Genomic DNA, 16581 nt, shown 5'->3' with positions numbered 1-16581 from the left:
GTGTTAATCTGTGTATAAAAAATTCTTGCTGTAACTGCGAAATAATTTCCCTGCTGGGATGAATAAAGTAATTCTTCTTCTTCTTCTAAACTCTCATCATAACCCACTTTTCTGTCTATCTACTGTGAAATAAAGACCAGTAGAGTCAAAAAATCCTTAAAAAAAGAGAAAAATTTCTAAAAGAAACTGCTACAGATATAATAAAGGTGACTTTTTTTTCTCTTTTACATTTTTTCTCCTCTGCAATATCCATTCAAAGTACACTCAGATGGAAAATAATCCATTGTAGGCAACGACAACTTTAGCGACTTCTTGCCAGTTGCTATTTTCCCTGAGAGAGGATGACAGCAGTAGCTTGAAGGGCCCCAAATCAAGTTCTGCTTGAGGGCCCTGGACAAGTTTGGGCCGGCCCTGGGCGCTGCTTTTGTGAAACTGAATTAATGATGGGTTAAATCAGGATAAACAGACAATCCTGGTTTGATTATTATTATCGCCTCGGTTTGGCGAAGTACCCCCCCTGGAGCCCAGTGGACCCGGTTGTCGTTGTGTTAACGGCCGTTAGTCGTCGGTTAACCGCCGTGAGCTCCGCGGGGAGGAGCTGTTTCTCACCGGGGGGCTGACGGCGCACAGCTCGGAAAGTTAAGGTGGTGCTCAGAGTCAATGAGGCTGTTCCCACGTACACCGATGGGCCATAGGCGACGGACAAACTAAAGCGCTACTTTAATACGTCAATCTAAAGTATTCTCGGGTTATTTTAGGGAGGTTTTTTTTCTACAGAGAAGGAGGCAGCGAGCAGCAACTACGCCCCGGGGCTGGTGAGTAACTCCGCTTTCAGGAAATGTCAGCCGTAAGAGCCAGGCTGGCTGATAGCATCCGTCAGGAGTTAGCAAGACGCTGAAAACTTAAAACTTTACTCCGCTTGGCATTTGCTTCGTGGGAGCGTTAAAAAGTCACGTTGAACTTACCCCTGACTTTGAGGAGCATTTTCCACCTGCTCTGTCTCAGAGCTGTTAGCTATAACCGACACTAACAAGACGAGGTAAAGTTCCTCGCTTATTCAGATATTATTAGATATATTCCTGGCTCTGTAAGTTGGAAAGTTGACTTTTTAATCCAGAGTTCAGTTCAGAGTTGGGAGGAAAGGGGATTATTCCATGTATATGAGGTCAGGTGACCCCTCAGTTGCAGCCACATGAGGACCAGTTGAGGATCATTAGGTTTTCTGTTTCTTTAAGTTAATTGATTGGGGATGATGGTGACTTTGCGTGGAAATCGGTTTGAAATGCGTCTTACAACCTGTTGCTGCTGCTGATAAGTCCTCACATGGTGCTGCAATGTGGCAGCAACTTTTATAAAGATTCAAGATACTGTTTGGTTCATGTTGGCCCTTCTTTATTTGTAGCTCCATAAGTTACTCAGAAGTGTTTATTTGCATATCTGGATTATTCCCCCCCATCCCCACTGCTTCCACTGCTTTGGACCGCTGCCCAGGGTGGGTCCTCCACTTTATCCTTGACAAATGATTAAAGCTTTTCTGGCTGGCAGAAACAGCCACAAGGATCGCTCCCACTGAAAGAGATAAAATGCATTGAGCTCAGCTCAGACTTTCAAGATATGTGCTTTATTTAAAACTGTTTCAAGTAACTCCTGTTGCTTAAAATAATTTGATTTAAAGAAGGCACCAGAGGTTATTCTGTGATGCTATTTAAATGCCATCTCTCTGGCCTTTTCCAGGGAGGTCTGGTCTTCTGGTAGAACAGGGACTCACTTGTTGTCTGTTTAAAAGGTTCTGTGAAACATGAGACTGTCTTAATCTTATTTCTTTTTGCTTCCAAGTTAGATTAACTCCCACGCTTTCTGAGCAATTAAAGCCTGTTTTTTAAAGTTAACATATTAGGCTTGTACAAAGGCTGCAGGCACTTACGTCAGATCAGGATTTATTGTGTAGGCCATTTCCACCTGTTTGTCATGAAACCAGTATCATGTTGCTTATTTGGAGAGTTTCCAGACTGATGGAGACAGGAGAGCTTCTGAATAACCTTATCTAAAATTGTCGAAAGTGCTTTGCTCTCTTGCTCAACACAACGGAAGATGATGCTCTGGCTTCCTTTACACAACTGTGGTAGGACCTGGGAGTAGCAAGGTGAATTAGAAATGGTTCTGCAAAAGACTTGGTGTGTTAGAAATGCCACACACGACATACTGTGACTTGTACTTCCCTGTTCAGCTCATTAGCTTGGGCAAGATTAAGACATGTTAGAACTGTGGTAGTGCTCTGTAAGGAAACGTCTGATTAGGCAGATATAATCTTCAGAAATATGCTGACGCAATCTGTACTTCCAGCTTTGTGGTTTTGTAATTCTGTGACCTGGTTTTGCTGAAATTAAATACCGGTATGAGTTTATTTTCAGGGGTTTAACTAAGGTTGACTATAAGAAGAGGAAAAGTGTGCTTTTGTGCTCCATGGTTGTGGCTATTCTGTTTAAACGACACGGTTTTCAAATTTACTAGATTTTAATTTGTTAAAACAGGAAAAGCTCTTTGTGCCTTACCACAATCCAGTACCAGAGCTCCAACTTGATGTATCGCTTTCATGCAAAGGGACTACAGATGAAAACTAGCCTCTGTGGCTAACTCTGGCATATTATGTGATGTGCATTGTTCCTTTAGAAATAAATAAACAACAACAATATAGGCTCTTTATGTATACTGTATTTTATGGGATACTAGTCACTTTAATCAACAAAATACATGAAGAAGAAAAAATGCACTGGAGTACAATCAGGGTGGTGAGGAACGGCTCCGCTGGCGAAGTGCGCAGCGGGGCGAAGCAGAGACGCATACAGTGAATCTGGGGTGATAGAAAGGTAATTGCGTTGTATGAAGCGGTAACACCAAGGAAAATCATGAGTGATTTATGTATTTGTGTCCTTTGCATCTACACCGTTCATAAGCCTCAACAGCTGTTCCAGCGGTTTCAAAAGGTAGCACCAACGCATATAGCTATCTAGATGGAAAATCTGATGAGGTAGCACAAATTGTCAAAACATTAGCAGCACCTTCTTTATGTATCCAACTGTGGACTCGTTCTTCCAGCTCTGGCCATCTAGCTTTCAGCTGGTGATTAGTTTTCCTCATGGCTGCAGATGGTAATGTTTAATCCTTGGTTCATTTCCTTCAGAATGAATTAATATTTATTGCAAAAAACACATCATGAAGAGTAAAAAAATACCCTGCACAGGTTGCTCCTGACTACAAGTTCAGGACCAGCAAAACTATAGGGATTAAGTCTTAATGCAAGACTTATAGTGTGGAAAATATGGTAATTGATTTTCAGTTAAAATCAGATGTTTACATGTTTTTTTTTTCTGGGGGACATAAAATTAGGGTATTATTGTCCTATTTTTGGTCAGTTCTGAATATCAAATTAATGAGACACCTTTTAAAGAATTTATTACTTTCTTCAGATTCATAAGTTGACATAATCTTTATATTACTTAGCTTGTAAATATTTAATTTTGTTTAATGTTTTGGTTGGGAATATGAATATCAACCCCCAGATGGTGACTGTTTCCATTATCTAATAATACAAGTCCTCATGGACTGAAGGCCACTTGGACAGGAAGAAGCCATTACTTTAAGAGATAGAATTGCCATTTATAAGTACAATCGGCATCAATCAAAGAATATGCATCAGAACTGTCAGGAGAAATGGGTCAAAATTACAGCAAACTATAGAAGCTCTGGGAGGACACCTGTAGTCATGTAGTTTATAGGGTTTCTACCAAATGCTAAGGAAGTGTATGTACATGTCAGAATTAGTAGAAATAATTAAAAACAATTCAAATGTTTTTATTATTCTGGCATTTACAAATTGAAATAATCTGGGGTACATTTGGCTGACTTAAGCAGCAAAACTGGTCACCTTAGTTCCTATAAAAAGCAGACTAGACGTCAAACATAATTTACTATTTAACAAGTACAAATACCTTTAACATTTTTATGCAATCAATTTTTTTCCCTTTTACAATTTGTGCAGACTATAAACTTGAAATCAACTTTCCTGGTTACCAGATATTTATTGCTAAATTGACGGATCTAGAGCCACCTTCTTTCTCACTAAAAGAAAAAACTTTAACCCTAAACAAATATGAGGAGTTAAAGGTGTAATCTGGGCTGAAGGCGGCACAGTTGCAGCAGTCAAAGGAGTGGAAAGTTTGCAAAACGTGTGAAGCCTTCAGTTTATCAACTTCCTTATAACTAAAACTGTAGCTTACTAAATAGGTTAATATTTAAATATTGTATTCTTGTTCATGTGACATAAGATAGCTTGTCTATTTTTCTTTCTGACCCACAGCAATGGCGGCATTAAGCTGTGGCAGTGCTACAGTTCAGATCTTATCTTAAAATTGAGATCTAATTTTAAACTGTGTATTAAAATACATCTAATTTAGACATTTTCCATTTAATGGGCTTCTGTTAAAGTAAAATTAAGGGAATTAAAAAAATAGCAGCTAGTTTTATGTTTTGATTGCAATTCTAACATCTTTATTCATATTTAATCTGTAGGAAAAAGTAACTCATTTGGTATAAGCACAAAAAATTAACTCAAATTTTCAAGATTTGTTCTGCCAGCTGCTTCTGCTTCAGTCACATCTAGAAGCTCAGAAATCTCTGCAAGGTGCACATAAAAGTTTACCCTGAACATCTTGCCTATGTGAGTCAAAACAAGACTTTAATTCATGACTGCAGTTAGAAGTTGGACTGTAAACTCACCATTTTTGGTCAAATTTGTGTTTTCTTGCACCCATTTACAGTCCACCACATTTACCATGACTGTAGATTTTACACAAGCCTCTAATCAGCTTATGGGTTCGGATGAAAGGCTCAGTGGTGCATGCAGGGAAAGAATGCAAGGCTTGTCTGAAATCCTAACTGATCATATGACACATCTTTGCCTTCTTTGAACTTCTTCACCAGTAATTAGTGAAGTGTTGCTAATGAAAATCTTGCACCCAGTAGTTGAAACGAAGTGGGTTTTTTTACTGGCCAGAATGTTTATAAAATTTGGACATTGAAATGCTTTGAAAATTGATTTTTACTGACAGAGTTTTTACTACATTTAGGCCAGATAGGAAGAATACTTATGAAGTAATGCAGTGAAGCATCCTAATAATACGCCTTGTTTTCAAGGAATGGCATTAATGAGAACTCACCAAGAAGGTTGCCATAGATCATTGTAAAACACCGAGAGCAATTTCTTTCAGTAGTTCAGGCTAAATTTGGTGATGATTTGCATATTTTCCAGCAGCTAGAAGACCAAGACAGAAAGTAAAAGTGATAAAATTGAGGCTCAGAAATCACATTAGTATTTTTGTTTTTCTCCCAGGATTTCATTTTAAAGCGGCAACTTTTCTGAGGTTTACATTATGATTTGATGTTGCCATCATCATAAACATACCTGTAGTGTTGCTTTGATTCTTTCATGCATGTTTGAGAAATCCTTTAATCTCCATGGCAACCATTCAGCTCTGCAAAACGCCTGGAGGGACCGAATGTGCATCTCCTCCTCTTTTCTAGGTGAAGCTCCTCCTCAGAGGAGCTTCTGCCTCACAGAGCAGCCCTCGCCCTCTCAGCCCCTTCAGACTAGCCAGCAGCAATTGGCAAACACCTGGTGGAACTGCACATCTACTGAGCTCATAATACCAGCTACTTCTCAATGAAACTGTTTAAAGGGTTAATCAATCATTTTGTGATTACTTCCTGAAGGTGGAGTTTCAGAACGAGCAGGAGTTTTTAAAGAGACAGAGGCCCAATTTCAAAGCATTAAATTAGGAAGCAACATTTATTTTGTCATATTTGATATATATATATATATATACACAGTATATATATATACATACAGTATATATATATTTATATATATACTGTATATATATATAGCATTTTTATAACAACTGAACTTGATTATGCTATAAAATGGAACTATGTGCCTGGAAGAAGTTTGTTTTTTTTAGAGTTGAGATGAATTTGCTGTTTTCGTATTACATAAATTTACGCACCATTAGTGAAAAGATTTTACTTTTTGCCCATGACGTAGGTGTTGTGGCAAATATTTTCTGTTGTCATCAATAACCATATTGATGACAGCTAATGTCATCAATATGGTTGATATAGACCATTTATCAACTTAGATAAACATAACATTTAGATATGTTTATCTAAGTGTTATGCATGCTTGATTTTACTTGGTGCACAGCGTTCTGGTCTGCAGTAAGTGGGTAACTGTAACACATTATGTGTTTTCGGTCTGCATGCTGATTAAAATCTATGAGCCTTGAAGCCCACACGCGATTTAGAGATGAGCAAGGAAACGTTGCATTAATCGTTTCGTTTTGTTACTGCAATAATCAACTGTGTTTCCTGTCTGTTTCAATGTTTTCATAATATTTTGCAACCCAAAAGTAAAGCGACATGCAAAAGGGATTTTCACCAAATCCTGTTGTAACGCTGTTCAGTTTCACAACTTGGGTGAAGGGAGGCGGGTTGAATTGCAGGAAATGTGACACAGAATTCAGTTTTCAACATCAGATTGTGCTTCATTTCTACTCAGCAGAGCACGGCGTGTTTTTTATTGTTGTTAGGAAAACTGAGTAACTTCCTTCTGTTGAATGTCTGAAACTTTTCTAATTGGATCAGTGCTGCTTTGATCAACTTTGTAGAATAAACACTTTCACTTATAGGACTTTAGATGTTGTGGCATGCTAGAAGTTGTGTTGTTTCTTGCCTTTTTTACTAAATCCTACCTTTGTTCATTATTTGTGTACTTCTAAATAAAATACTGGCATAAATTGGTAATGTTTTGATCCAACAAAGCTGGATTTGGTTGCTACCTGAAGATGAGCAGCATTATTTTTAACCAGTCTGTCAATTTATTTTCCTTTTTTCATATACAAAAATAAATTGACTTCACATCTGAGAACATGCATGCTAATTAGCCCAGGCAAAGCCTCGATTTCATCAGAAATTTTAAATATGATTTCTTAATTTCAGGATTTAACTCAACCCAAATATCTTTTTGCTTCCAAGTCTGAATGTTAGTCTCTATTTTTAAGCTTTAAAATGTTGTTGTACAGTAAGAAACAGCGACAGAACTTTGGCTGAATCCAGTAACTTTGACAAGTCAATTATTTGTGTTTATTCTAAGCACTAAAAAGCAGACATTTTATTACAATATTAAAATAGTTGAAATTCAGCAATTTATTTATTTATTTTTTGTAATTTTGGGTCATAAGTAGGACTTCACAGGTTTCAATATGAACTCACGAATTAAAACGGATCTCTATTGTAATTGACTTGAACAGTTTGTGGATGACCCTGGCAGTTTCATGGTCAGACGTAAAAGAAGTGACTCTTACATTTCGATGGTCTGGGCAAGTTAAGAGAGTTTCCATGCAAATATGAACACAGGTCTGCATTCAGTCTTAATTTTGCTCATTTCAGGTTTGTTTACAGTCAAAAACAGCTTCATCTTCTTGCTATTAGCAGCAAGTGATGCTTGTTTTTGCTTTTCATTCTCTGAAGAAAAAAGTATCACATTTAAGATAGAAATTATAACTTGATGGTATGAACTATGTTGTTGAAGAGTTTGTTTTAAAAGCCAGGCAGTGGTAAGTAAAGGTAATGTTTGCTCCATTTATTTGAATAAAAGGCACAGAGGAGTAATTGTTTTACTGGTGACAGCATACTAGTACTCACTGTGGCATTATAGGCTACCTTTTCTTTTTAATCCCCCTTATTTCTTATACATTTGCTCTTTTTTGCAACCAGTTGTTACTATAAAAGGGTGAACTTGTAGAGTGGTAGTGACTTTTAAACTTAGTAATTTACATAAACTTTACTACAAAAAGTATTTTGGGCATACAGACGCAAAAAAAGGCAATTTATTGAAGGAACAGCACCCAAAACTGCTCAAAAAATATATACATTTTGCATTTGCAATTAAAATAAATCCTTATTTTTCTGTAAATATGTTATACCCTGAACTCAACAGCTTTCAGCTTTTTACATGCTGATTTTGGAAGTATTTTATTTTATTTTTTGTTTCTTCTCTAAAATAATCAAGCATACACTAAAGAAATGCTGTTATTGCATTTAGTCAATAAAATGTTATTTTCTGATTCAAAAAGAGGAATTTTACTTGTTTAAGTTAATCTTGTAATGTTTTTCTAATATTGTATAAAAAGTCTTAACTGGTCAATTAAAGTCTGCAGAATGTGCCACTTTTAAAAAGTCATATTAATAGTCAGAATAATCAAAATAATTGATTATTAAAGTAATCATTAGTTGCAGCCCTGGACTCCACTGCATCATAAGTCAAGTCATACATTTCTTTCACTTTGTAATAATAAGGCCAAAGATTTATTGTAGAATATTTGGTAGCAACGTGGTGGAGAGCTTTATGTTGCCTTCAGGAATGGTTAGTAGAAAGGAAACTTCTTGGTTTGGGTTTCCACCAACATTCAGTCGCATGTAAGCCTTACATTTTCATGTGTATGCAAAGCAACGGCTGCAGTGGAGTTGAGCAACGTACTGCTGGACTGTAGGGCGGTGGAGATGTGTCTCTGGAAAAATGATTCATCCAAAACTAATCTGGGTTTGGCCGTTAGCAGGAGGTGAGCGCCTGCATTGTGTAAAGTTTGGTGGAGGGAGGATTATGTTGTGGGCTTGGCTCTTTGGTTGCATTGAAAGTATTTCTTAATGCTGCGCTAAACTGAGATATTTGGACAATTTCATGCCCCCAACTTTGTGGGAATAGTTTGAAGATGATCCTTTCCTTTTCCGTCTTGACTGAGCTCCACTTCTCATACAACAGTGTGTGACTTTACATATGCTCTTCTTGAAGAATGCTCAGATATTCCCTAAACCCTTTGGAGAGCCTTCCTACCAGACCTGGTATAACTGGAAAGGGTGAACCCACTTCATATTAAATCCTTTGGATTTAAAGGAGTGAATATTTCTGCCAAAATAATGTCAGACTAATTATAATTATTCTGATTCCAACACTATAATACGCAATTTATTGTAATATCTGAGAAATTACCACAAGTAGGGCTGGGTGGTTGATTTTACCATTCATTTAATTTTTGGTTTTTGAAGAATTAACTTTTGAAAAATTGGGATTTTTTTTTCCACCAATGAACTTGTTGGGTTTCCATCGTTCAGAGTGATGTCAGCGTTTGAAGGGCGGCCATCTTGATTCACAACATTCTGTTTATTTGGACTTTGAGTTTTGGTCCATGGTATGATGGAATATTAGAGCCAGGCTCAGATTTTTTATTTATTTATTTTTTTTTAGAATAAAGTTGTCATTTTATGAGAACATGAAAAATAAAAAAATCAAATGAGGAATGTTGAGCAAACTTTGATATACATTTTGGAGAGTTTTCTGGTAAAATGTAGTCTTTTCTGTTAATATTATTATTGGTATATTCTCGCCCTGATAATCCGTTGTACAAAAACAGAAGGGTTGAGTGAATTAAAAAACACTTTTTGAAAATATTTTATTCAGTTTCTTTTTTTTTAGGAAAGAAAGTGAGGAAAAAAAAGAAAGATTAAAGTCAGATCTGGTATGAAAAAATTCTACTTTTAGCCACATCAGCACTAGCCACTGCTTTATTCAGTGTTTTTACGCTTTGGTTGAGCTCCTTTTTCATGTTTCAGAAATTACGGACTCACCATGTCTGATGGGGAGTATGATTACCTCATCAAGTTCCTAGCGCTGGGTGACTCTGGTGTGGGAAAGACCAGCTACCTGTACCAATACACAGATGGCAAATTCAACAACAAGTTCATCACTACAGTGGGAATAGACTTCAGAGAACGGAGAGTGGTAAGAAATCACGATTTTCATCACAACCAATGTGACGATTTATACCATTATTCAGATTTTGGGCTCCACACCAGCGTTTCTACATAACTGCCTGGTTTGGGGCTTAAATGTATTCCCATTATATTATGCAATACATGTTTAGCACTTACAAACGATGTCGCTACTGAAATATGAAGTATAATTAACAGCAGGCAACGCCCTTCTGAAGATTAAACACTTCAAACCATTGGCAAACAGCTGAGTCTGATTCTTGTTTACAGTAGTCTTCCTTTAGAGGTGCTAACCTAAAACCTTTGAAGGAGATCCGGTTTTATCTGCATATATTTATTTGAAAAGCAAGAATTGGCTTTTTGATCAGACTAAATCGATCTTAGTAGTTGTTAGGGTTGAAGTGATTCATCCTAATGATTTATGATTATTGATGAATTGTTAATTTGAGGATTCAGACTCGGAAAAAGACAATTTGCTGAGAGAACAGCACAGTTAGAGCAGTAATTAACCCAAAACTGTTAAAAAATATGATTTGCATTTAAGATGATTAAATGAAACCTTTGTGTCTAAATATGTTTTTACCCAGAACAAATTAAATGTCAAAGTTTTAGCTTCACTTTGTTCAAATTCTGTAAAGGAAATCTCATATTGAGCACCTTTTTTATCCAATTATTTATCAGTTAGTATAAAAAATAACCAACAAATCAGACCTACACTGTATTAAGTCAAGCAGAAAGGCCTGAGCTTCTCGTGTTGATTTGAGACGTACTTGTTAGCTGCAGATGAATCCTTTGCTACAAGTGATCAAGCGCTCTCTACAGGAAAATGTTATTTTGTCGCATTTTAGTCAATAAAATGTTTTAATATTTAAAAAATTTTTTTTTTTTTTTATATGTCTAATATTGTATAAAAGCTTACGTAGTTAAATGAAAAATATGCAAAATGAGCAAAGAAAAAAAATTCTGGGGTCAAGGTTCACCTTCCAGACGATCTCCATCCAACCTTACCGAGCTCAAGTCGTGTTGCAAAGAAAAATGAAAGAAATTTCCCTTTCCAGATTTGCGAAGTTAGTAAAAACAAACCCAAAAGGTCAGATACTTTATTAGTACACAGCTAAACTTTTGGTACATTTTTCTGGTTGCCATCAATAATCTGTGGCAAATTTATTCTATTAATTTTTTTTTTTTTTTACCAATTTGATACACTTCATTCGGGTTTTGGAGTTTCCTTCTACAGGTTTATGATGAATTAAATGTTTGACCTGGTGTGTCTCTTGTTCCCATCAGATCTACAATTCAACAGGTCCAGATGGAACAACAGGCAGACAACAGAAGATCCACCTGCAGCTGTGGGACACAGCAGGACAGGAGAGGTACGTCAGTCACCTTATGGCTCCTGTTTCTGAATTTAATCCTAACTGACATTATCTACTTCCATTGATGGTTTCTTCAGGTTCCGAAGTTTGACGACGGCTTTTTTCCGGGATGCGATGGGTTTCCTGCTCCTGTTTGATCTCACGAATGAACAAAGTTTCCTGAACGTCAGAAACTGGATGAGTGAGTCTTGAAGGGTCCGGTTGAATGCTACTGAGGCATAATCAATACACATTTACATTTAGTAACATTATTATATCCGACTTATCTTGGTGAACAGACAGTAATAACATAAACAAACTCTATGATGAGCTTCTGCAGCTCCTACTGTTCCAGTGCATTGAATGTAATGTATTGCTCTTGTTAAAGCTTTGAAGTGACTAAAGGCTAGATGTTTCCCACAGGTCAGCTACAGATTCATGCATACTGTGAAAATCCAGATGTGGTTCTGTGTGGCAACAAATGTGACCTGAGTGACCAGAGAGCCGTGACCCAAGGCCAGGCCCGGGAACTGGCTGAGAAATACGGGTACGTCTGCCTGGTTTCTGATCCATCTGTGCACAAACCTCTCCCTCAAAAGTTTGTCAAGAAGGCAGTGGCTGCGTTGTTGACCCAACTCTGCTCTGCAGACTGAGAGACGCAGCTGGTCCTCCTCGAAAAGCAAATATTTGCTTACATGTGTAAGATATCCTGGTCTCACGCCATTAGACACACCTTTACTGAAGTTCACCAAGCAGCAGTTCATAAATTATGTGAAATTACCACAAACTCAGGTGTTTTAAGTAAACGGATAATTAACTTTGATACAATCTTTACTTAAAGGGAAAAACTTTTAAGTTTGACTCTTAAATAAGTGATAGTTCCAGACCTTTGTTGACATTTTAAAATGCTTAAAGAAACCTAAATGCTCCTTGATTATACATAATTATAATTTGATTTACAAATGCCAATTTAAAAATCCCATTACAATTTCCCTGAAAAGGTATTACGCTCTCTTTTTAGTTTTTTTTTTACTTGTTTGCACTTAGCAACCACAAACTTCAATATATTTCATTGGGATTTACAGTATGTGACGGTAAAAATGATCTTGAATAATACATGTAGGCCTGTTACAATAACCAATTAACTGCACGATAAATTAAAAAGAACTCAATCATTTTCATTCAGTTATTTTTTTTAAGGGCAAATTTGTTTACAGAAACTTCATAGTTAATTTTTTTCATGGTTGTGGTGGTAAGTTGGTTTTTCTTTTTCCACAGTTGTACTTTGTTGTCATGTTTTATTTTGGATATTTAAAATATCTTCCAATGTAAAGTGTTCTTTACTAAATTAAATTATTGGTTTCTAAAAGGGTGATTTACATTAATCTGCCACTATAGTCTCAAAACGATTGCAATAATTACTGGGACAATTTATTGTTCATCAAAATTTACCATGACAGACCTAAATACAAGGTTCTTAATGATATTTTTTTGCTAATAAAACATCTGATAACTACCATGCGTTTTAATTTGGTCCTCTTTATTCAGATACCCCTATAAAATGGAGTGTAACCAGTCGTCATCAGAGGTCTCCTAAAACAGATTCCACGTGGGAGTAATTTAACCTCATTATAAACACAGATGTTCTGTGAAAGCCTCAGACGTTTGTTGACATTAGTGAACAAATGGCATCACAAAGACCAAAGATCACACAACAGGTTGAGGTCACCCAAAAGATCAGGGGCGTATTCACAACGAATCCTAAGACTAAAGGTAGCTCCCAGTGACGACATTTTAGGAAAACATTTAGAATTTCTGAAATCCTGAGATTTTTCTCTGACTTTTACGCAAAATTCAAAATTTTCCATGTTGTTTTTGCTTCCATTTGGGTCTTAATTTCTTCTAAAAACAACCTAAGTGCTTGAAATTTTTTTGTAATAAGTTGCTTTTTGGTGTCTGGAAAAGGAGCCGTTTCAAAAACCTCCTAACTGTTAAGTCACACTCAACAGGCACTGCGCCGTTACCTAGCAACCCCAGCCAATCCCAGCCACGTTACCTAGCAACGCAACGGAACTGGAGAACATTTGGTCAACTGGTTTAACTGCTGTATGCGCTTCATAAAGACAAGTGTTTTGTTATTGACTTACCATCCAGAAACCACTTGCCTTATGCTTATTGTTTGTGCTGGAGGCAATGCTGTGGGTAAATCTGTCACAATAACAAATGTTACTGGACCATAAATTGTCCCAGAAGTTTTTGCAATAAACAACAATATTGTTGTATTGAGACCATTTTCAAGTAATATAACGGTAACGGCATAATAATGCAAGAACACATTCTCAAAAATCAATAAACTTTAAATTCTACTAAACATTTAACTCTGGAACAGGAAGACATAATAAATATCCAAAGTAAATAAACAAAACAACAAAGAAAATAAATTATGACGACTCTGTTAACAAAAACCATCCTTCCAAAAAATTTGCTAGTTGAGATAAAAGCGCCAGACTGAAGGCTTTTCTCATCTAGTTTTTGGTAGAAAGAGAAAAACAATAAATCATGGAAGTGGAAATTATTGAGCTCATTTTAATTTATCATTTGATTAATTGATTTATTGCGACAGGCCTAGCTGTGGGAATATTTTTTTAACAAGGAAGCCACAAAGTATTGAGTCACAGCGGGGGAATAAATATGCATGCAATGCATTTCTGATGCATCCATTTCACAACAACTATACTCTATTCTGTTGGCGTGTCACATAAAACTCTATGAAATGATACTTTAACCTTTGGTTCAGTATTCTTGTTCATGAAAAGTTTTAAATAATGCACAAAAAAAAATTATATTTTATTTCTGACAAACCTGACAAATGACAGTAGACCTTATAATAACCATTAAACCAGGATTCTTTTAAGATGCTTAACTAATTAACAAAATGGCCTGATTGCTTTACTTGAGTAAAAACCATTTCACCTCTCTACAGAATCCCATACTTTGAGACCAGTGCTGCAAGCGGGCAGAACGTCAGCGAGGCCATCGACGTTCTGCTGGATCTGATCATGAAGAGGATGGAAAGGTGCGTCGACAAGTCCTGGATCCCGGACGGGACCGTGCGGCCCAACGGACCCGCCAACCCGGATCTGTCTGAGGGGTCCGATAGAGGCAAATGTGCATGTTAGAAGGATTATTTTTTGTTGTTGTTGTTGTTGCACATCTTTGTTTCATTATAAATCAGGTGGCGGAGAAAAGGAAGATTTCCAAGTAAAACAAAGTGGGAGTTTTATTACCTTGTCGAGTAAAACTTTAACACCAACATTATCCATCCGCTTTTCCCCACAATCCAGAGTGTTACATGTTCACGGTCACTGACGTGCTGAGTCAGCAGTAGTCAGTGTACCTTTTTCTCAATACATCAATCTTATTATTGAGTGTGGGGTATTTATTTTCCTTTATAAATCCTAATGTACATCTCCAATTTCCATGTTAAGTTAAAGTTAGAAATGGATCCTAGATTCAGATATTTAAAGAACACTGAGCCTGTATGTTACTTGTGCTGATATATTGTCAGGACTCCTCAACTGCTGTATAGAGAAAAAAATGCAATGAATGTACTTCAGGTCACCGATTATGTGTCAGTGATGCCTCACTGAGTGCCTTGTTGATCACTGCAGTCTCACTAGTGCCACCGCCAGAGAACATGTAGCTCTTATTGTCTTCCAGCGTTTGCTTGGTGGACAGTTTACATGATTATTTAGTCTGTACTTTTATTGAAGTGCAGATTTTGCCAACAGTTAGAAAAACGACTTTGCAATATGTAGATAAGATAAGCAAGTTATTTAATAAAACTATAGGAAACCGGAATTCAAGAAATATTTTTGCCAACATTTTTTTTTTCTGCATAAAATTCTAGCTTATAGGCTCTTTATTTGATTTAATTCAGTTCTGTACTTAAATTTGTGACAAATTATGTTGAAATATAATATGAAACGTTGAAATTCAATTGAGCAGTAAAATATAAGTATTGTACCCAGGATTAAGTTTGGAGATCAGTGGTCCTCAGAAAACACTGGGGGTTTTTAAGCCCGTACCTCAAACTATTTCTGCATAATCTCATTTTGCCTTTATTTTGAAAGTCTGTTTGGATTCATCAGCTGAAGATTTCAAATCCAACATTTTTGGTCTATGTAAATTCATTTGGGCATTTAATCTGAAATAAATTCAAGATTTAGTTTGAAGCAAAAAACAATAATTAATGTCCCCTGTTATTTCACAGTATATTACAAAAGTATGTTGTCCATTGGCGCTTTAAAACAAAAATGGAGAACTGAGGACATAAAAATGCTTAAATAGTAAATTAAAGACACTTAAATGGTTGTTATAGGATATAAATAAGGGGTTAGGCGTGGCTGTTTTTCTTGGTGGTGATGTGATGCATTTCTGAAATTTGTTATTATTCTAGATAGTCCTGGTAGAGTGTATCTGCCACGTACCAAATCAGAGTTTTTCCTAATAAAATCTATTTTGTCACTGTAAGAAGTCTGTATTTTCTGGGTTGTTTCTTGAAACCCGATCAGCTGAGCTTGTTCTGTTGGCACGTTTTATAAATGAGCCCGTCATGCATGATTTCTAAAGACCTTCTGCTTGTTGAGCTTCTGTTATTCTATAAATCTCATAAAACACTGGAATGATGTCTTTTATAGTTTCCCCACACACTTTACATTTTTTACACTTTATTTAGTATGTCTAAAGGTGTTTTTAGACTCATAATCTTCTTTCTGTGCACAGATTTAAATATTTGAATGTTTTTCCTCCATTTGTGGGTTTGATCTTATTAGGATATATTATGCTGTCACATGTGCCATGCTTTCATATTAAAATGTGTATATTAAGACTGAAATAAACGTTTGTATTTATGTAAAATCATGACTCATTTCTTCATTTAATGTGCTCAGTTTTAATGCAGGGGAAAAGTTAAAGAAACCTGAATGTAATGAGACAAAATTAAGAAACCAGTCCATGAATAGGTCACATGTTTGACACTTTAAGTCCCTAATTGAGATTAGAACTAGCTGCAATGTAATAAATATTGCATGAATATTATTTTAAACTATTTAGTCACTTCAGATAATAGATGTCTTACTTTGAACACAAGAAAGAAAGGATGCAACATTTTATGAATTGTGGAGTTGCCATTTTAATGAAGAACATTTGAGGAAAAACAAAAATAATGCAGAGGAACTACAGAAGTTGGACAACTTTGTGCAACCCAAATGTAAAACTAAATATTAAGTTGTTCACAGGAATGATACCTTTTCAAGCATTTTCCAGTTTTTAAGTACATGTT

At 36.2% G+C, this 16581-nt stretch overlaps 1 protein-coding gene across 2 annotated transcripts; it reads left to right on the top strand.

Annotated features, from left to right (window-relative positions):
* The first annotated feature begins 560 nt into the window (after positions 1-560).
* rab27a (RAB27A, member RAS oncogene family) lies at positions 561-16157 on the top strand. 2 transcript variants are annotated; one of them, XM_032560132.1, is made up of 6 exons: positions 561-815; positions 9724-9892; positions 11170-11255; positions 11336-11439; positions 11661-11784; positions 14221-16157. In XM_032560132.1, exons 2-6 carry the CDS (start codon positions 9740-9742, stop codon positions 14414-14416), a joined length of 663 nt encoding a protein of 220 aa, XP_032416023.1. In that variant the 5' UTR covers positions 561-815; positions 9724-9739; the 3' UTR covers positions 14417-16157. The 2 variants fall into 2 exon arrangements, with proteins under 2 accessions (XP_032416023.1, XP_032416024.1); XM_032560133.1 differs by lacking the exon at positions 561-815 and adding an exon at positions 850-1039.
* Positions 16158-16581: the final 424 nt, after the last annotated feature.

The sequence above is a fragment of the Xiphophorus hellerii genome, chromosome 4, assembly GCF_003331165.1.
Source record: "Xiphophorus hellerii strain 12219 chromosome 4, Xiphophorus_hellerii-4.1, whole genome shotgun sequence".
NCBI classification, from domain to species: domain Eukaryota; kingdom Metazoa; phylum Chordata; class Actinopteri; order Cyprinodontiformes; family Poeciliidae; genus Xiphophorus; species Xiphophorus hellerii.
This window is presented reverse-complemented; position numbering and strand designations above follow the sequence as displayed.

Bases quoted from the DNA above. Each gene is read 5' to 3' on its own strand.
- rab27a (XM_032560132.1), top strand. From the start codon at position 9,740: ATGTCTGATGGGGAGTATGATTACCTCATCAAGTTCCTAGCGCTGGGT. The intron at 11,256-11,335 runs GTACGTCAGTCA...TGGTTTCTTCAG, and splicing joins GACACAGCAGGACAGGAGAG to GTTCCGAAGTTTGACGACGG. The intron at 11,785-14,220 runs GTACGTCTGCCT...ACCTCTCTACAG, and splicing joins GAACTGGCTGAGAAATACGG to AATCCCATACTTTGAGACCA.